At 35.8% G+C, this 21,133-nt stretch overlaps 2 protein-coding genes across 6 annotated transcripts; one reads left to right on the top strand and one right to left on the bottom strand.

Moving 5' to 3' along the window:
* Nucleotides 1-870: 870 nt before the first annotated feature.
* LOC147504649 (uncharacterized) lies at nt 871-4,179 on the bottom strand. The gene is made up of 4 exons (XM_086605298.1): nt 4,003-4,179; nt 3,619-3,696; nt 1,863-2,225; nt 871-1,775 (listed from the first exon to the last, which is right to left on the bottom strand). Exons 1-4 carry the CDS (start codon nt 4,177-4,179, stop codon nt 1,263-1,265), a joined length of 1,131 nt encoding a protein of 376 aa, XP_086461424.1. The 3' UTR covers nt 871-1,262.
* Nucleotides 4,180-5,161: 982 nt separating this feature from the next.
* LOC147504648 (G-type lectin S-receptor-like serine/threonine-protein kinase SD1-1) lies at nt 5,162-10,447 on the top strand. Of its 5 annotated transcripts, none has more exons than XM_086557443.1 (9): nt 5,164-5,304; nt 5,510-5,692; nt 6,038-6,847; nt 7,598-7,720; nt 8,890-9,011; nt 9,089-9,299; nt 9,468-9,705; nt 9,807-9,957; nt 10,060-10,447. In XM_086557443.1, exons 2-9 carry the CDS (start codon nt 5,563-5,565, stop codon nt 10,366-10,368), a joined length of 2,094 nt encoding a protein of 697 aa, XP_086413569.1. In that variant the 5' UTR covers nt 5,164-5,304; nt 5,510-5,562; the 3' UTR covers nt 10,369-10,447. The 5 variants fall into 5 exon arrangements, with proteins under 5 accessions (XP_086413567.1, XP_086413569.1, XP_086413566.1 ...); XM_086557442.1 differs by having other exon boundaries at nt 5,285-5,425; XM_086557441.1 differs by having other exon boundaries at nt 5,162-5,304; nt 5,510-6,847.
* Nucleotides 10,448-21,133: the final 10,686 nt, after the last annotated feature.

Below are 21,133 nucleotides of genomic sequence, written 5' to 3'. Positions count from 1 at the left end.
AAAAGAAATATAGTATTAATTTATAATTACATTAGCAATATAATGGAATTCGAAAGATTATATTCATGCAACTAAAAATGGTCTTGAATATGACTAAGAAGGTCTTGAATATATATGTGTTAGGAGAGAGACCAAAAGATAAATTGTTGCGGTGTGTTCTATCGGGGTCACCAATTACTGAGGGGGTGGATTTTGGCCTTGACTTATGGGTATTGTTTTGGAGTGGAATTGACGGTGGACAACATAATTGCACAATACTTTTATGACAGGTTCAATCTAAAGCTCCAGACTGCTGGAATCATTGCAGCAAGTTTTGGTCTAGCGAATTTAATTTCTCGACCTGGTGGAGGATTATTCTCTGACATGATGGCTAAGAGGTATGGGATGAGAGGTAGCCTCTGGGTGGTGCAAACAATTGGAGGTCTACTATGTGTGTTGCTTGGTAGAGTGACCACACTGGAGGCTTCAGTAACTGTGATGATTCAGTGCCGCCGTGCCGTGAAAACAATTGCGTTGAACATGTTCCAGACAGATAGAACAAATATATAATGTATTGTTGGTCTTCCAGAAATGATTTTAAGTCTTCGACTACTTGAACCATGATCGGTGTAATGTCTGAAGTACCTTCACTTTTCATCTTATATGCCTGGTTTTATTATTGACGCTATCAATTGTCATGAAACCGGCTATGGTAGAATGACTTTGAACCATCAATACATCAGCATAACAATTGGTTGACCACAGTGGTCTTACATAACAGTTCCAGATTTTATATCACAAACATGAGAAAAAAAAATGACTAAGCAAACTCAATAAATGACTAAGCAAAATACGCAAGTTTGTGGCATCACTGAACACAAAAACTCAATCAGTAACATATGAGAGATACCTGATATTCTCTTTCTACTTTAGCAGTAATAGATGATAAAATCATTAACTTATACATCAAGACCACAAAGATTTGCCATCTAGCCAGTAACTACTCTCCTGGGACCGAAAAACCAAAGACCCAAGTGCACCCCCATATAACCCTAACAACAGCTAAGTAAACAACTTTACTACATAACAAAACCTGCACCAGTTTCTCCACAGACTCCAAAACACTGCCAAAAACAAACAAAAGGCGCTTATACCACTAACAAAAGAACATATATAACCTATAACTCAAAATTTAAAACCAAGTGCGGATGTGCTCAATCTTTCGGTAGCACTTCTAAATCTTCTACAAATCTCCTTCCTCAATGCTTAACAACACATCTCTTCTACATGCATCTGACATGTGCAAAAAAGCTTCTCTCCCATCCTTTGTCCTGAAATAGGGATATGGCTTTAACATAAGTCTTCCTTCCAATTTCGATACCCATAGCCTCAATGATGTCAACACACTCCGTTATACTGAATTTGCCCCTCTTTTCGACTCTAGCTTGTGATGCTTCAGCTAGCATCTTCACAGCTTCAGTAAGCTCAGGTCCTTTAGGATCACTTCTTTCTCGCTTGCGAGAATGGCTTTGACTTTTGTTTTGAGTGCTTTGAGTGCCATAGTCATTATTTTCACGGTTATTGCCACCCTCTGAAATTTGAACTTGAGGAGGCATAGGAGATTCAGCAGTTGCTTCTTTCTCACCATTCTCTTCATCTGTTAAGTCGAAATTATAACTCGCCGATGCTTTGTTAGATCCAGTCGCAATTGTGTCTCCAAAAATTATTTGCAAATCTTTGTACTCAGGGCAACCTCGAACTCTCAACCTCTTTAAATGTTTGGCCTTTTTGTTAGTCTGTTTTTTGTAATAAAATAATTAACATAGTTTCAAAAAATATAGTTAAAAGGAAAGGAATACTAATAAATGATAACCGTTTATCACCTTTATATAATCATCCCACCAAGAATCACTCGCAGTAAAAGTACCCAATGCTTGATTAAATCCCGTCCCACTAGTCTTTTCAACAAGCGCTTTGAATTCTCGAAACCTTTCTTTCATGTTTTGGTGCTTGTTCTTGTATGCTTTTGGTAAATATTTAAGTCCAAATCTCAAATAATACTTCTTTCTCAAGTCGAGCCATTCATTTTTCGTGAACTTACCATTAACTCTTTTAACACCGGGCGTAATCACATTTTCCTTCAACAACTCAATAAAATAGCCCTCTTGCTCTAAGTTCCATTCTGCTTCAACTTCTTTAGCTACCTCAAAAGGTTCCAATTCCAAAGGGGCACTGTTTGAACCCATCTAAATCCATCGAAAACAAATTACTACAGTAAACAAATTACTTCTATAATAGCATACAATCAATAAGTATTTTCCAGTCAATTCTCAATCAAATCATGCATACATGCTAGTAATCTGAGCAAAAATCGTAATTGCAGGGGAAACTTTTTCTAGTGGACAAGGAATCAAGACAGCAGCTTCTGTGCAACATTCACTTTTTACCGTAGTTTTAATAATTAAAAATATTCAAACACAATCTAGAGTTTCTGTTACTAATTGTACTTTCTCAAAACAACCATTTAGCTTAAACCCACCAAGTTTGTATTATAATGCGATGTGTCGAAAACCTTTTATTGTATATCCTATATATACAAAGATACCCATTACTCATAAACCAATATGCATAACTATATTTCACTTGTTCATTAATATACAGTTTAAAGCAGAAGTAAAAAGTAGCAAGATATTGCAGAGCAAAGAAATAAGTACCTGAGCAAAAGAGTACATGAGACTAGTACTAAGAGATCTAGGAGCTGACCAAGAATGGATACTAGATATTACGCTACTAGAGAGCTCTAGGTCCATAGCTAAAATCCAAGTGTAAACGATACGGGCTACTCGATTAGGGAGTGTGGTGTGTTGGAAAATATTCTCACCTTGTTAGATAGATCAAATGTCTCCGTTTTTATTCCGAAGAAGAAACAAATTAATGGTTTAATTTATTAAATGTATGGTACACTATTAATGTGAACTACAGGAACACACGGAATTCCATAGGAAATTGAAGGTGTAGTTTTCAAGCAGCACGATGTGAGTGAGACCAACCATTCTAGTGCAATTAAAAAATTCAGTATATTAAATCATCTTATCAAACCAATACAAGCCCAAGAACAAGAAAAGACAACTAATACCATATTATTGTGGGATGTTACTTATGAAAGTTAAGGCACCCATTATGAAAACATGAAAGAGTGAAAATGGTAGCTAACTTTGCTCTAGCCCTCTCTTGGTCTAAGATACATTCGAGTCATTGTGAGGATGGATGTTGTATCTTAAGGTGTTGCTAATTTGCTTGTGAACCTGAGTTTGTATATGATTTGGTTCTTCCATTTTTAACAAAGAGGAAATGATGATTGTGTAACCAGATATGTAAAACAGGCTGTCCCTACGACAACGCTGAAGCACTTTTCTATAATATTAACATTTGCAAGATAGTCTCATTGTTTCAAAGCAATCCATGTAATCAATTAGTCATCAAGTAAGAAGAAAAGTCTTTGACATGTAAAACAATATAATAGTGACTAGTGACTGGCATTCATGTAGAGCACGTTAGTAATCTATTCAGGATTGATGGTAGATACCTAAGAGTCCCAGCTGAGCTGGTGAAGAAGTTTATTTGTACAAAACAGCTTACCCTTAAGAAGCAACTCTCAGAAATTGAAGCAGCGATTTCAGCACCAAAGCCTCCAGTTATTGGCGCTTCGTGACTAACCTATCAATGGGACAACATAAACTTGGTTAAACTGCAGGAGCCACAATCAGATAAACAATTCCTATGGGAGTATCTCACTCACAAGTAGCTTTTATAGTCCGTGTGCATAATACATTTATCCGTGATGTTGATAAATGTATGTATGATACATTGTTACAACTGCAATAGTCCAAAGGTCCACCACTAACATATGTATGATTCATCGAAACAGTAAACGAACTTATCATGGGGAAAAAGAGCTACCAAGATACCTAAAAAGAAACCAGCTCTCTATGATGGGTTGAGTGACTCGAGTGTGGAGACTACGAATTTAGTATGCTTGTCATCTTCAGGGTGTATAGCAATTGCTGTATCGCCCAGCATTGTTTCCACTCTGGTTGTGGCAACAACTATCTCACCTAAGTCTCCCTCTAAAGGGTATGCAAAGAATTCCAACACACCAAATTCCACTAGGTCATGGTGGTACCCAGGAACCTCTCTCATAGTTCGAATATCGTTTACGATCTTTAATGGAACCAGTAGTGGAACAGACTGATAGAAGAAATAATTTGGTGGGGTTAAATAGACAGTTGCATCATACCCAAGTGCAACAAGGGTCTTCGAGAAACATCACAAACAATACCCACCCCAAAAAATCACTGTCATTGTCATACCCTTATCATTTCTCTACTTATTTCAACAAACTAACAACATGGGCACACTTAAAACATACAAAAAACCAAAACAAAAGAACACCATATAACATTAACTTGGTTTAAGCATGAAACAGTCAAATCCTGACACAAAGCACTCATAGTAACTGTAAAAATGAAGGACATTCGATAGATATGGATTCAAAATGAGAGAGGCTAACATATGCGACTCAAAGTCATTTCCCAAAAGTGCATACCACTAGTTTCAAGTAAGCATTTACAATTGTGGAATCTAGCAATGAAAAATAAAATAAAAAAAAGGTACCTTTCGATAAATGGATTGTCACAAACAATATTGCCTCCTTTACTTCAACAACATCGATCAAGACGAGATTATGAGAAAACGGAAAAGGGGTTTTCAATTGCGATAGAATGAAAATCTAGGGTTTTCAATTGCGATTGAAATCAATAATCAATAATCAATAATCTAGGGTTTTTAATTGCGATTGAAATGATTGAGTTGAGATGCGATTGAAATGATTGAGTTAAGATTGAAATGATTGAAATTTCTCGAAGGGTTTTTGGAAAAGAGGTTTTTGTAGGAGAGAAACAGTGAAATCACGGGAAGACAAAAGGAGAAAGCAATAAAAACTGACTATCCGAAAATGAGTTTTTGGACTTTCTATGAAGTCATTTTTTTTGCTTTCCCACTTTTTACATTTTTAGCTTTCTGAGATTGCGAAACGTGCTTTTGACTTCTGTCCTTCTAGAAAGCCAGAAAGTGACTTATTGAGGTGTTGCCAAACGACCTCTAAACCTAGTGTAACTCTGGTATATCTACACGTTTTACAAATGTCGGACTTTCTAAGAAGTTCCTATACATGCAAAATCTTCTTCTCCATTCAACTTTATACAAGTAGCAGAAATGATCCTTTACAACTTTTGGTCCTAACTTGATTATGTCCGAACTACTAATGTAAGTAATTCTAATTCAATTCACCTTTACCAAGAAAAAGTAATTCAATTCACAATTTGCAATATATAGTGAACTTATCTATCGGTTGTCAGTATGAAAAGGATGAAAAGAACTACCAGGGGTAGGTGGCCTCTTTTTCTGCATATGATGGCTGCATTTTCATATTTAACTCCTTTACATAATTTAACCGAGTTTTTGTTTTCAGTCTGTATTATCCTTTGTGATCTGGAGAAGAAGAATGAGAGCAAAAGCAAAAGAATGGCTGGTCTTTCTGTTCTCATATTTTACTGCTATATACTCATTTTCATCAGTCAAGAGATCCAAATTGCGGCCTACACTTTGACACCATCTCAATCTATGATTGATGGACAGACCATACTCTCCCAAGGTGAAACTTTCGAACTCGGTTTCTTTAGTCCTTCCAATTCAAATAACCGGTACTTGGGAATCTGGTATAAAACAATCCCAACTCAAACAGTCGTCTGGGTAGCAAATAGAAATTCGCCCCTTAATGGTACATCAGGAGTTCTAAAGATAGACTCAATTGGTAATCTTGTTATAGTAAACCAAACAGAAAGTGTTCTTTGGTCATCGAACTTATCAAGAACAGTGGCAAATCCAATTATGGAGTTCTTAGAGTCTGGAAATATAGTTCTTAGAAATGTAAAAGATGGAAACTCAAAGAATTATATGTGGCAAAGCTTTGATTATCCTGGTGATACATTGTTGCCAGGGATGAAAGTTGGGTGGAACCTAAGGACCGGAATGGATCGAAAATTAACATCATGGAGGAGTTTTCAGGATCCTTCTGATGGAGACTACACTTATGGGATTGATCTTAATGCATATTTTGAATCATCAATAAGAAACAGGTCTAACAAGTATTATCGTAGTGGGCCATGGAACGGTATTCGCTGGAGTGGCGCACCGGATTTGAAACCTAACCCAATCTTCACATTTGAACTTATCCACAATGACGATGAGATATATTACATCTACCAACTGGTTGACAAATCTGTCATTATGAGGTTGGTGTTGTTGCAAACTAGTACAGAGGGTAACCTTCAGCGTCTTACATGGGTCGACAAAACCAACAGTTGGCTCCGTCTTGTATCAATTCCAAGAGACCGCTGTGATGATTATGCACTGTGTGGTGTTTACAGTAGTTGTGACGTGACAAATGTAGCAGTTTGCCAGTGTTTGAAGGGATTTAAGCCTAAGTCCCCAACAGATTGGTATGGAACGGATTGGTCTGAAGGATGTGAACGAGTGGTGCCTGTGAATTGCAGCAATGGAGAAGGATTTCTAAAATTCACTGGGGTAAAGTTACCAGACACAACAAATTCATGGGTCAATATCAGCATGAATCTTGAGGAATGCAGGCTAAAATGCTTGAACAATTGTTCATGTATGGCTTATACTAATTCAGATGTTACTAGAGGTGGACGAGGTTGTGTTATGTGGTTTGCAGACCTAATCGACATAAGACAATTGAATGAGGCTGGAGAAGATCTTTACATTCGGATGGCAGCTTCCGAACTAGGTTTGATTTCAGATATCCTTTTTTTTTGTTATTTTTTATTGGGTTCTCAAGTTATTTACTTTAGCTACCGCATTCCATCACTAGCTATGACAAATTTATCATCAAAATGCGGTTGTTTTCTGCTGCTAGTGAATTTGGTACTCTGCTGACACTTGCTATAAATCTAAATTCACTCTCAGTCAGCTCATTGCATATTGGGCATTAGGCTGTGGGTCAATGACTTCTCGCCTAATGCCTGTGTTTCGGCAATGGGAATTTGGGAATAACGACTTCATATAGATTTTACTAGGTGTTTTGCTTCGTTTAGTTAACTGCTCAGTGTATAAAGGCGATGAGTATCACTCCTCACACTGCAGGAGGTCTAAGATTCACTGGTCCAATGTTTTGGTCCGCTTTGGAAGGAGGATTACCTTTTTGCTGACTTGAAACTTTAAGCCATTTTCCTTGTACAAGAGTTTAGACATCTCCAAATACTTCTAAGCTCTGGTGTACAAGCCGAAGAATCTAGACCAAACTTCTTTTAACCATTGTGCTTGTAACGGCAGGCGAATGGGTTCAAAAAACGATTGACTCCTTGTACAAGAAATATCTGCATAATGCAAATATGTCTAGCTTTGATCTTTAATCTTCTTCCATTCCAACGCAGGGAGACCATGTATTAAGCAGTTAATGTGTGTTATGTTACATGTCCTGTTCACATTTTTCCTACAGCATATTGTGCTAATCCAATTTGTGTGTTGTAAATTCAAGATTCCAAAGGCAAATCAAGAACGAGGGCACGTCTGATAATCATATTAAGCATCACAGTTGCTGCTGGTATTATATTGTTAGGCTTGGGAAGCTGGTGTATTTGGAAGAAGAGAAGTTCGAAAGGTAGATGTCTTACTCTTACTAATTTTTCTTTCCGGCCAGTTTTAGGTCTAGGTGCTAATACCAATTTACTTCTCTTCTTTGGCTTCATAAGCGGAAAAAATAATAATAATAATAATAATTTGATCAGATAATTGTAGTAGCAACTGCAAGTTAGTTCTTGTAGAGAAAAAACGAGTTTTTCTCTGTTTGTCACATCCAGATGACCCGACCAGGCCGTCATTTTTTTGGGCTTCCTTCTGAAGAATCACGCGATTTTGGCTTTTTGGTATAAAAACAAAATCAGTTTTTTGGAAAACCTAACTTTTTCCAAAGCCAAGAAAGAGAGAGATTATAAGAGAGCATTTCTTTGTGAGTTGAGTGTTCATTCTTTGTGAGTGAATTGAGAGACTTGTAATCTGTTACTTTCGGGACATCCAAGAAAGCTTGGAACTCAGCGTGTGGAAGTAGGCAAATTGCCGAACCACGATATATCTCGTCTTGTGGTTTGTTCTTCCTTTACATTAATTGTTTTACTTTATATGCTTGTTATTTGATATTGAGAAGTGTTGGGATATTGCTTGGAGGGTGTTGAAGTCTTGTCTAGTGTGAAGGATCGATCTTTGTGTAGGATTGATCCGTTTGTTGTGGCTAACGTTGTTTCCGCACTTATATATTCACAACAGTTCTGCATGAAGCAAACTATCATCATCTACATAGGAAAGGTGGTTATAACACGTGACTATGTGAGGGGGCAGGGTTCTTGTAATTCTTTTCCTTCTCTAAGAAGATATTTAACCTCTGTGGTAGAGCTTCTCAGGAGAACCACTGCTCTCAAAGTCGCAAGTGCAACAGGGAGAATTTTAACACGACATAATCTAGTTGAGGTGCAAGAAATGTGATTACAAGATACCCTCTTTTTTCTGTTAACCAGATGTATGTTTTGGAACTTGCATTGTATCAGAAAGTATTCCTGCGCTGCAATACCAGTACCAAGATATGCATTCATGTTGAAAACCCTATTTAATATGTTAGACATTATTTACCTGTGGTTAATCAATTCTACTTAAGCTTATCCTTAATAATTGTTTGACATTCTTTATTTTCAATTTTTTTTTGTTTCTTTGCATAACATTCTTCATTGTAAGAAATACACCAAAAGTTTCACTTAATGGTAATTATCTTCTAATCAGGTGAATTTGAGGGAGATGATGTAGAATTACCTTTCTTTGATTTGGTTACCATAAAACTTGCAACTAATAATTTCTCAGAAGAAAATAAGCTCGGTCAAGGTGGATTTGGTCCTGTTTATAAGGTAAGTTTTATACGATATAGTCAAATACATAGTGCCAAACGTATGTGGGTTTATGAGACGAAGATGAATATCTCTAGGGTGAACTGGAAGGAGTAAAAGAAATAGCTGTGAAGAGGCTCTCAAAGAACTCAGTACAAGGTGGCAAAGAGTTCAAGAATGAGGTTATTCTTATCTCTGGACTACAGCATAGGAATCTTGTTAAGCTTCTTGGATGCTGCATTCAAGGAGAAGAAAAGATGTTGGTCTACGAGTACATGCCAAACAAAAGCTTGGATTCATCTATCTTCGGTATGTTCATTATATCAATGTGCCTGATAAACTGCCGTTAATTTAGTTTGAGTCAGTAGCAAGAGTAACAAGTAATGGACCAATGTTTATACTTGGCGTCCTGTTTTTACTTCTAAGAAAACAAACAAACAATGAGAGTAATAATGTAAAAACTATTATCCAATGCAGACAAAAAAAAGAGTAGACTACTTGATTGGCAAAAGCGGTTGGAGATTATTCTTGGAATTGCTCGGGGCCTTCTTTATCTCCATCATGATTCAAGACTTAGAATTATTCACAGAGATCTTAAAGCGAGCAACATTTTACTTGATAGTGAAATGGTCCCTAAAATATCCGACTTTGGAATGGCAAGAATGTTTGGGGGAGATCAAATGGAAGCAAATACAAGGCGTGTTGTTGGAACATAGTAAGACACACCTTATACCTTAACAAAGACCTAGTCACCCTTCATAAGAAACTAGTATCTAACACATCTTTTTTCTTTTTCCACATGATCGCTTCATGTAGTGGGTATATGGCTCCCGAGTATGCTGTTGATGGACACTTTTCTGTGAAGTCTGATGTATTTAGCTTTGGAGTTCTGGTTTTGGAAATTATAAGCGGCAAGAAGAATAGGGGCTTTTGTCATCCTGACCATGAGCATAATCTTTTAGGACATGTAAGTAAAGTTGTAATAAAGTTTCTATCTTCTTCATTCTACAGTTGTTCTATTTTCGTGGATTAATTGAGTGATCATTTTAATGAACTTCTTTTGTTTTAGGCTTGGAGACTGTGGAGTGAAGACAGGTCAATGGAACTGGTTGACGAGTCCATGAGCAATTCTTATGTTGTACAAGATGTTTTACGATGCATTCATGTGGGACTTCTATGTGTTCAAAAGGGCAGAGAAGAAAGGCCGACTATGTCATCTGTGGTGTTGATGTTGAGTAGCGAATCGGTTGTGCTTCCCAAACCACAACGACCAGGCTTTTATGTAGAGAGGAGTACCAGTAACAAGAGTCCGTCTAACAGGGATAAGGAGTCCTGTATTTCGAGTTCTGTAACTATAACAATGATGGAGGGTCGTTGAAGGCTTGCTTCGATATTCTATCTGTGGTGTCTAAACATTTTATTACCTTAAAGATGAAATCATTCTTTTCTTCGTTTTATTTTATTGGCAACAAACTGACAAGTATTTTTTATTCATTTATAATTCTGAGATAATGTACACCGAGGAAATTTTGCCACAATACCAGCGATTTTAGCAAAAGGGTGTCTCCCCATTTCAGAGTAGTTCAGTCTTCAGTTGCTTGAGTTCATTTGCCGTAAATTCAGCTAGATTGTTTTGTTCCACTGTTTCTTTGATTTTGGAAGAGGAGCTAGCTTCATTCCTGCATTTGAGAATCCAAAAGTAACAGCCCCTGATTCAGTGTTTGATAATAATGCAGCTTGTAGAAAATGAGCTTACACGCACACAATTTCAAAGTCAGAGCTTGTTGGGATCAGATCATTGACCATGCCACGTAGTGCTCTACCAAATTTACAGCTGAAAAGTAGATGCATCTCAGTTTCAGCGGAATTAGGAAGTCTACGCTCATCAGACTTCACTCTTCAGTCAATAAAAAGGTCATGAGTTTAGTTTAAACCCATGAAAAACCAATTTCATACATTGACAACTACTAAGTCTTCCAACACTTCTTGGAATCTTGGTTCCTCTGGAAAGAGCACAACAGCCATCAGGAGAGCTAGCCAAAACCCGTCTTCTATCTGCAGGTTTGGTTTTGGGTTTGAATTTATTACGACCTAAAACTACAACAAAATTTTGGTATATTTTTACATTAGATATAATGTAGTTTTTTCTTGCCTAAAAATACATCAAACTTTCAATTATATATACAATCGATACAATATGTTAAATCGGTAAAAAATAAATAAAATAAAAAATGAAAGTTTGATATATTTTTAGGCAAGAAAAAAACGTGCATTGCCATTTAAAGTTAAAAAAACAATGAAGTTCGTAATATATTTTTAGGGCATTATGTCAAGTTATTATACCAAACCTGTTTAGAACACACCAACTTTTTGTATATCCCTATGATAGCCGAACTACCCCGAACACATCCCTCACTATCGAATAGGCATTTTTCGATTTCCCTATTTGTACAATTTAGAACCACCTCCTTTCTTAAAAACTAGAACAAGCTCTTTATTTAGGCCCTGTTTGGTAGCATGTATGGGCCAACCTGTACATGGGTTACGGTGCACTATCCAGGTTTTTATGTTTGGTTCTTATATTTTGAGCCCAATTCCATAGACCGTAGGCCCAACCACAAAAGCGTGTATACTGGTATCACTTGTGGAGCACTGGATTCCAATCTACAGATTAAGTTATAAAACCCATAAACAAGAAAATAAAAGAAAAAAACCACGAGAAGAAAAAAAAAATGACCGCGAAAGAGAAGTGAAGAAACAACCTGCTACCAGCTAGCTCCCACCATTTTTATCCATTGATCTCTCTACCTTAACGCCTTTTGATTCAAACTCAGGTATTTCTTCTCTCTCTTACTTTTATATTTCAAGAACATTGGTAATGGAAGTGTGAGTTTGAACAATATTAAAGGGTTTCAAAATTTAGGAATGTTGGTAAATTGAAACACAAATTTACCCCCTGAAATCCATCACTTTTCTGCAATTATTGTACGTTCTATTCTTTTGCTAAAAGTTTGGGCAATTTGTTATGCAAAATGGTTTCTAACTAACTAAGTAACTAGTTTCAGTAGTTTGCAAGACTTTATAGCCTTTGAAAAAATATGTATGTGGTTGGCACAAGTCATCGATCTAGCCTTTGGAGTTTGGAAAATGTATATGTTGTTGTGTGTGCGAGTCAATCGATTAGAGCTCCATAGGCTTTTAGGAAAAGGAGTACTCAACTAGAGAGTAATAATTGAAGAGGAAAAGGAGCTGAGGGACGATTTACATATTTTGTGGGCTTGTAGGTAATATATTAGTATGACATACTGGTTAGTTCAATTCCCTCTTATGAGTTACTATGTCCAACTAAAACTATTACACTGATGAAGACCGTTTATCAGATTAGTTCAAGGTTCCCATGAACTAAGGTGTGAAGTTCTTCAAAAGGTGCCCAAATGAACAACTTATTACTCTAGTAGTCTAGTATGCTCTATGTATAACCATATGACCATATGCCTTACTTAGGGCGAATGAGGTTGAATCAAGAATCGACTTGTCGAACATGAAGCTAGTCCTGAATTGCTGATTGCTTAATCAATTATATAGTGTTCAAGTTGGAAATATTTGCCAAAGTAAGAGTGTATGGGTGTATAAGAGAGTCGGGGGACACGCTAACTTCTTTATAGATTGTTTTAGTTTGAGCTTTTTGGTAACACTAGTTAGCTCGTACATTTTTCTTGTAGCATTTTGTTTCATTCTTTTCTAAACAAGATTATTGTGACAAGTTAGCGCATACATTTCATTTGTTTTGTGACAAGTTAGCTAATGATGGCCTGTTGCATCCATTTGTTTTGTAGAACAAACTTGATGTCTGCTTTTAGCTATAATATTGTATCTGCGGTGATATTTGAAATTCCGTCTAAAATTGAATAGTTAGTCTTTTTCACCAAATCCAACTCTGAATGAAACTTTATTGAGTCCTCTATCCAATGCAGCAAACCACAGTCCTTTTGAATTTGTGAGGAGAGAGTTATGGACTCGAGAACTTAGGCTGTCAGAATTTTCTGACTGCAGAATTTTCTGACTGCAGAACTCAGGTTTGTATTGGATCCACGATTTCACATGATTAAGTTGAGATTTAAGTTTTTGATAAAACATGAAAATGTAAGTTTTGAGTGTCTTCTTTCTAATCCAATTGGCCTTATCCCGTTCCGAGGCATGTGGAGATAGTTATGGTGTCCAGAAATTTGGTTGGCAGAAAAATATTCCGTCAGAATACAGTTTCTATGCACTGTATTCGGGCCCTGTTTTTGTATAGTTAGCATAAGAGTTAGATTTTTTTGTAAAACATATAAAAGTAAGGTCTGTGAGTCTTCTTTTCAACGCAAAAGGCCTCATAGCTTTTGGACATATATGAAAAGACATGTGCCATCCGGAAGATAGTCGGTTTGATTTCTAGTCTGTAGAAATCGTGATTTTTACTGAGTTTGTGCTATATTTACTTCTAGGATAGGTTGGCATTGAGATTTTGTGTTCAATATGAAAAAATAAGTGTACATATCTTAGTTTCTAAATAATCAAGTCACGTGTCATTTGGATGAATGTAGAGAAAGTTATAGCTTCATCATGTTGTCGTTGTAGGTGCATAGACCTTTTTTGGAAAATATTTCTAGTAATAAACTAAGAGTTTCTTAAATCTTTCTAGGGTGTTTTGTATACTATTTGTAACCTAATTTTATTTAATTTGCAATGTAGGTAAATATTATTTGGCGGATCACGCAGCTATGCCAATGCACCAAATTTTATTACTCCATTTAAAGTGGCACTTCGCTATCATCTAAAAAGAATTTGGAGTGTTGCATCCTACAAATTACAAAAAGAGTTATTCAATCTTCATCATTCATCTTGAGGAATCTTGTTGAACGTATCATTGGAATTTTGAAAAAGCGGTTTGCTATTTTGGCTCTTCCACCTCCATGTCTGTTTGAAACACAAGTAAAGATAGTAATAGCATGTTGTTCTACACAATCACATATGAAGAGAGAAACTTAATGATGAATTTTTCGATAAGGATCGGAAAGAGCAAGAAGAACTTGAAGGAGACTCTGGAATGAGGAGACAAGATCTAGGAAACCTTAGTAGAAATAGAATACGAGAAATGGCATCAAATTATAGAAAGTCTATTGTCATTGCAATGTGGAATGACTATTGTGACTATCACAATGTAGATTGATGTAATAATTTTGATTTTCCTTTTTAGATTTGTTTCATGTTAAGAATGAAATGATTGATGGTATGTGTTTCTAATTAAATATTTTGTGGAGTGTTTTTTTTAAAAAAAAATTTGGGTGAGAATAGGGGCATTTAAGTTAATTATTTTCCTTTTGCTTTATAATGTTCTATTATTTTTTCAAGTATGTAACAGGTTATCAGTGTAACAAATACAGATTAATGAACCAAACAAATGAGCACACCAAACTTGTGGCGAGCCAGCAGTAGCGCCAAAACGGCTTCGAGTTACTCTACTTTAAGTTGCACATCTACAGAATTAGATCAGCTAAACCAGGTTGGCTACTACGAATTTTTCTACTGCCAAACAGAGCCTTAAGGTAAATCTGTCTAAACAAATAATCACTAATTGGGGGAATAGATGATCTAGGATTCTAGGATCGGTGAGACTAGACTTCGGAGAGCTGCCTATTACGTACCCTTGCAGTATGAGATCAAGTCTCAAACAAGAAGAGGAATATGCTCAATTTTGCTTGTATAGTTCATCTATGATTTTTTCCTCTGTTTATATAGTGAATTTAGACCGATGGAGTCCTCATAGAATTAGAAAGTATGCTATTCTATTACCATCTCACTTCAATGGCAAGATTGAGTTTATCTCTTTTAGAATATGCCAATTTAGTATTGGACTTGTTTCTCAACTCTTCAAGGTCAATTCCTTGCTTTATTTAGGCAGTGTTGGGATTTCGAACGGAATAGTGGAATTTCTCTGGATATTTTTGTTTTTTTTAGAAAACCAAAACGATATCGGAATCGGAATCGGAACTGATGGAATGTTCTAATAGGGGTATAATCATAAATATATAGAAACCAAACCAAAATTGGTGGAAAACTAATTGAATGTCCTTCCTCACCATCACCACCACTGAAACTAAGGTTTTTCCTATTTGAAATGTCCTTCCTCACCCTAGATTTAAAATTCCTGAATGAAAATTTTCAAAAACAAAAAATAATAATAATAAGAAATAAGAAATTGAAGAAGTAGAAGAAGAAGAATGACCAAAGATCCCCCAGAATCCTAAATTCTACTGCCGTGTTCATCTATGTTCCTCATGGTGGTGGGTTTGAAAATTAGGTGGTCCATCCACCACCTGCCATTTTTGGTTTTGAAAATCCTAAATTTTTAAGTTTACTTAAAAAATGGTGAGAATGCATACTAATCTAACGGTCAACATCTATTTTATTATCTATCTTTGAAATTTCAACCTTGTAAAGTTTGACACTATTGGAGAAATACTGAATGGAATTTTGATTTTTTAATCTATCAAAATTCCGTTGATTCCGAAATCGTGAACTATGGATTTAGGAAATAATGTCGGATTCGGGTTTAGGAAATAATGTTGAACTATGGGTTGGGTTTAATTATCAGTAGATCTGAGCCATTGGGCTTTATTTGAGTTTAGCTGATTAGACTTGACTGTGGCTGATCCATACCCATTACAACTAGGGTATGTGGTCCTGGACTTAGTAATAGGCCTGCCCCAATTAGGGGCCTACGAAGAAGGATCCCAAACATCGCCCCCTTTAAGAATAATTAAGAAAAACCTTCCTCCATTCACAAATATCGATGGAAATACTTGGTTTTTCCTAATAACTAATTTCGTTCATCCTTGCTTTTTTGGACATCAGTTGCGGGCGAGAGAAATGTGAGTGCATCAACATGTTGTACTTCATTTATTGGCTTCTTGATAATTTCGATTGTTCGGAAGTTGCAAGCTAATGAGTGAATTGAAATAAAGATATATAAGTAGCCATTCTTGGGGCCTTAGCCTGGAAAGAATGACAAACTGGTTGGATACCAATCTTGACCACCCAGACCACCTCAGTCTTCGGACCCAAAGATTTTCAGTCCGCTGACAATGAAAATCTCAGAGATTGATCTACGAGAAAACCAAAAACACTCCTACATATGCTATACAAACCGAGACCTCAGCCAGACAAAACCAAGGACATAATAGACAAGTCCTTCTGCCTGCAAATTCCACGATGACTATGGCCACACAACAGATAACTGCAATCTATTGAAATCCGCAATCCAAAGGCTTGTAGATGAAAACAAAATTCCATAATATGTAGCAGACAAAAACAAACAGGTAACCAATAATTTAATTATTCATGTTGGCCATGCAAAAGTCAATTTCATGACTAATTCATAGGAAAAAAAATAGTCCAAAAAGAAAAATTCAGATATTTAGAACAGGTTCACAAAATCAACAATATTCTGTTTTACAAATGAATTTTGTTGATGGCCTTAATATGGAAACAATTGAACTGCCACTATTCGATCTATTTTACTAATAAGGACAACTATGGGGTTTATCACCCAGATTACGACGCATTCCTCAGCACCGCAACAATCGAACTACATACCATCGAGCGTGTGATATGGATGATCAATACAGGAGGTAGCATTAGAGTGTTGTGCGCTAATTGCTACAATCCGATGAAAATAGACGGCGATATTATCATCACATAAGATAATCATATCATCGGTTTTGACAATACCGTAGCATCACCAGTGGGGCGATAAAACTAATGGTGCGTATTGGCACACAAGCAGTGGACATCCCCTTCCTGCTAATGAACTGCGACTCACTATACAATGCTATACTTGGTCGTGACTAGATGCACAATATGAAAGCGGCGTATCAACATACCATCAGTGCGTAAAATTTCCCATTCTGAGAGACATACAAAAGGTTAGAGCCAATCAGATGGCCTCTTATACAGCTTACCTCACATCCCTAAAGAATTATCCGTCTGACAAGAGAAACCGCACAATCATGGCCCTTCGACAAATAGCAATCACAGAGTGGGAACAGACCTCAGCTTCAGAGCAGCACAACCTTCCAACACTGGATACATTGGAAGAAGTCCAAATAGGTGCCGAACCTAATAAAAAAACCTTTATCTCAATGGAACTACAAAAGAGAAAACTGAGCTTACCAAACTCCTCAAGAAAAATGCAACCATATTTGCATGACAACTGAGAGATATGACAGGCATAGACCTAGGAATTATTTGCCACTGGCTAAATGTGGACCCAAACGTTAGGCCAACCAAACAGAAACCAAGAAGGATGGCCCCTGATAAAATAGTTAGAGTTATCGAAGAAATCACCAAATTGATGGCTGCAAACTTCATATACCCAGTGGACTCCCCCACATGGATGTCTAATGTGGTGGTCGTCCCAAAGAAGAATGGGCAAATTAGAATGTGTGTAGACTTCACCAATTTGAATGGTGCTTGCCCGCTCAAATCCTTTCCGCTTCCACGAATCACTGATCTCATCGATACAACTTCAGGATACAAACATATCTTCTTTTAGGATGCTTCATCAATCTACTACCATATGTTTTTGCATGAGGATGACCAGATTTTCATGGCCTTCATCACCGACCATGGCATATATTAATGCTACATAGTAATGCCATTTGGACTCAAGAATGCCGAAGCTACTTATCAAAAATTGGTCAACAAGATCTTTTGAGATCTTATCGGGAAAACTATGGAAGTATACATAGACGACATGGTGGTTAAGTCATCAGAGACTTATAACCACATGTCCACATCCAACATTTATAGCAATGCTTCAAACAAGCTAGCAAAATTCAATATGAAACTCAACCCTGTAAAGTGTTTATTTGGCTTAGCCTCCGAAAATTTCCTCGGTTACCTAATGACCCAAAGAGGAATAGAAGCCAATCCGAAATAGATCCGATCAATCATCGACATGCCAAGCTAGCCCCAAGAACAAAAATGAAGTCCAACGACTTAATGGGAGATTGGCAGCTTTAATGTGAATCATCTCCAGATTCTCTGATAAATGCAAACCATTTTTTGCAACCCTAAAAAATCAATTTGAATGCACCACAAATTGTGAGTCTGCATTCCAATCTATCAAGACTTATCTGTCAAGTTCACAAATATTAATCAGCCCCAAACAAGGACAGCCGATCGAAGGGAATTAATGAACCAATAATTAACTAGGTGATATTTAAAACAATTTTTGGATTGTTCTTTTAGAACTAATTTAAACTAAAAATGTAAAACTTGCTTCTAACTACTTTAACTAAATAATTGTTTTTCAAGAAATTAATGAATGAAGAAATCCTAATGGTGAAACTCTTCAACCCTAATTAAAGAAAATATTACTTTTATATTTCCAAATGTTCATTCTCCAATATTAAAAATACATCAAACTACGACGCTAGCCAAAAGTTCGATGAATAATTTTCAATTAAAGCAACATTTATGGACGCTAGTCTCATATTAATTTCTAAAATGTATTTCCTCCAATTCTTCTAACATTGATATTATCGCTATCTAAGCATGGAAAGTCACTTCATAAAAAAAAATAAAAAAAAAAAAAATATATATATATATATATATATATATATATATATATATATATATATATATATATATATATATATATATATAAAAATACATCAAACTACGACGCTAGCCAAAAGTTCGATGAATAATTTTCAATTAAAGCAACATTTATGGACGCTAGTCTCATATTAATTTCTAAAATGTATTTCCTCCAATTCTTCTAACATTGATATTATCGCTATCTAAGCATGGAAAGTCACACACACACACACACACACACACACACACACACACACACATATATATATATATATATATATATATATATATTATGACTATTTAGTACCACAAACTTTCAATTTTTTTTCTTAAATGGTACCGAATTTTTTTTTCTGGCCTATCAGTACCATGAACTTCCAATTTGATACATTTAGATATTATCTGACCAAAATACCCCTACCTATTATTTTTTTATAATTTGTAACTAAGTGTATCTTCTTCATCCACTCCCCACTCCTACCACCACCTCCACCCCTGCCACTACCAACCAAAAAAAAAATTTATTTAAAAGAAAGTGGGGTGGTGGATGAAGAAGATATATAATCACAATCGGATTCACGGATTCACTATATATATTGGGATGGGTTATATAACTATAGTAACTTACATGATGGAGTGGCAATTTGGAAATTAAAGACATAAAGACATTTTGGTCAGATAATGTCTAAATATATCAAATTGGAAGTTCGTGGTATTGATAAGTGAGAAAAAAGTTCGGGTACCATTTAGGAAAAAAATGAAAGTTCGTGGTACTAAATAGTTATAAACTCTAAAAAAAATTCATTAATCGTCAAGGATAATGAATTAAACAATAATGAATCATGCTCTAATTAATATAAAGAAATAAATGAACTATGAGAAATGCCCCAAAGTGGTGATAGAACTCATGAAAACTTATGTCTCACTACATTAAATAAGAAGAACATCATTGGAACGCGTTAAGCACAAAAGAAATAATGGAGAATTGAAACATATAGAAATATAAAAATTAATCTAAATCTTCATGTTGGTGTATTCATCTTCCACCATTAGGGTGGAGATTTTAGCCTGACATGCTTATAGAATGCATAAATGAATAAAATAAAATAACCATTGAAGCTTTAACGAATTCCTTTATTAAATTGTCGAGGACAAATTGTATGTACACATACACTTTAAAGCACTCTCTTCAATTCCTCGCCAATTTAATGAACTAAAACTACAAAGATAAATTTCTACTAATTGAAAACTAGAATGAGATACTAGAATGAAGATGCCTTCAATGCCAATTCTCTTCTCTATTTATAGCTTCCACAAACAAGATCTTGGTGCATAATATCTTCACATAAAATAAAAATAATCTTTGTCATATGGGAAGAAAATATAGGAAAAATATATTATAAATTTGTTGGCTCATGGAAGGAATGAAATAAATAGAAAATATTAATTGGTAATCAAATAAAAGAGAAAATGGAATGATATGGTTTTGAATTAGAAAATGAGTGATTGACAAGAATATGGTGAGAATCTGAGGGGATATATATCGTGGCTTGAATATAAGATATTAAGGAATGATTTAATACAATGAAATCAAGGGAATAAATAATTAATACAAAGGGTGATATTTATTGTGGAAAAAATGGTAAGAATATATGGTGGTAGGTGCAATTATCCTTGATAACACAATTTTTAATTCTTGATAACACAATTTATTCTATGAGCTCTCACTTGTTGATTATTTAAATTATCTTTTTTGACTCATGGGTTCGGGCTTTGACCAACATCTTTATTTTCTACAAAAATATTAAACCAAATTACTAAAACTTATTTTGCATGGGACTTTTCCAAAAGACATGCACATACATGCAAATAATCCATTATGACAAAAAATGTGCATAATGCCATGGAATAGATAGAAAATATGTTTTTTCGTTAAAAATACGCAATTAAGCATAAATTATATATATATAGGCACTTATCAGTTATGTAGGAGAAGAGGTTGATTCATCTGAAGAAGAAAGTTTTAAGGTTAAAAGAGTAAGCTGAGTAAATGAGAATCGAAAGTGAAAATGGTGTTTACTAGTAACCGTGGAGGCGCACAGGTGTCTACGTCTGGTCAAGAAGAAGGTGAAATATCTGGGTCAGATGGTGAGGACCGTGAAGTGTTAGGTGAAGACCTAAGGTTGAACTTGGATTTTGGAGGACCGAAAGGGGCTGTTTAGGATGTTGGTGTTCTGGAAAGTGGTGACGAGGAGTGGGCTGAGTCTTTTAGAAAGTTGTGGGGTTACATCGAGGAGATGCCTTTCATTTTCAAGAACCTTGGTGAAGATCAGGAATTGACAAAGACTATGGATTACGAGCCGCCTTTTGATAACTCGGTTGTCATTACTCTAGGGCAGGCGAAATGGGGTCTGAAGATGTCATTTTTGAAGTTGATGACATCTTTTTAAACTTCTGTAACAAGGCTCCCTATCAGTTTACAGGAAACTCTTAGAGAT

Source organism: Coptis chinensis, chromosome 4, assembly GCF_015680905.1.
Source record: "Coptis chinensis isolate HL-2020 chromosome 4, ASM1568090v1, whole genome shotgun sequence".
Classification (NCBI taxonomy): Eukaryota; Viridiplantae; Streptophyta; class Magnoliopsida; order Ranunculales; family Ranunculaceae; genus Coptis; species Coptis chinensis.
This window is presented reverse-complemented; position numbering and strand designations above follow the sequence as displayed.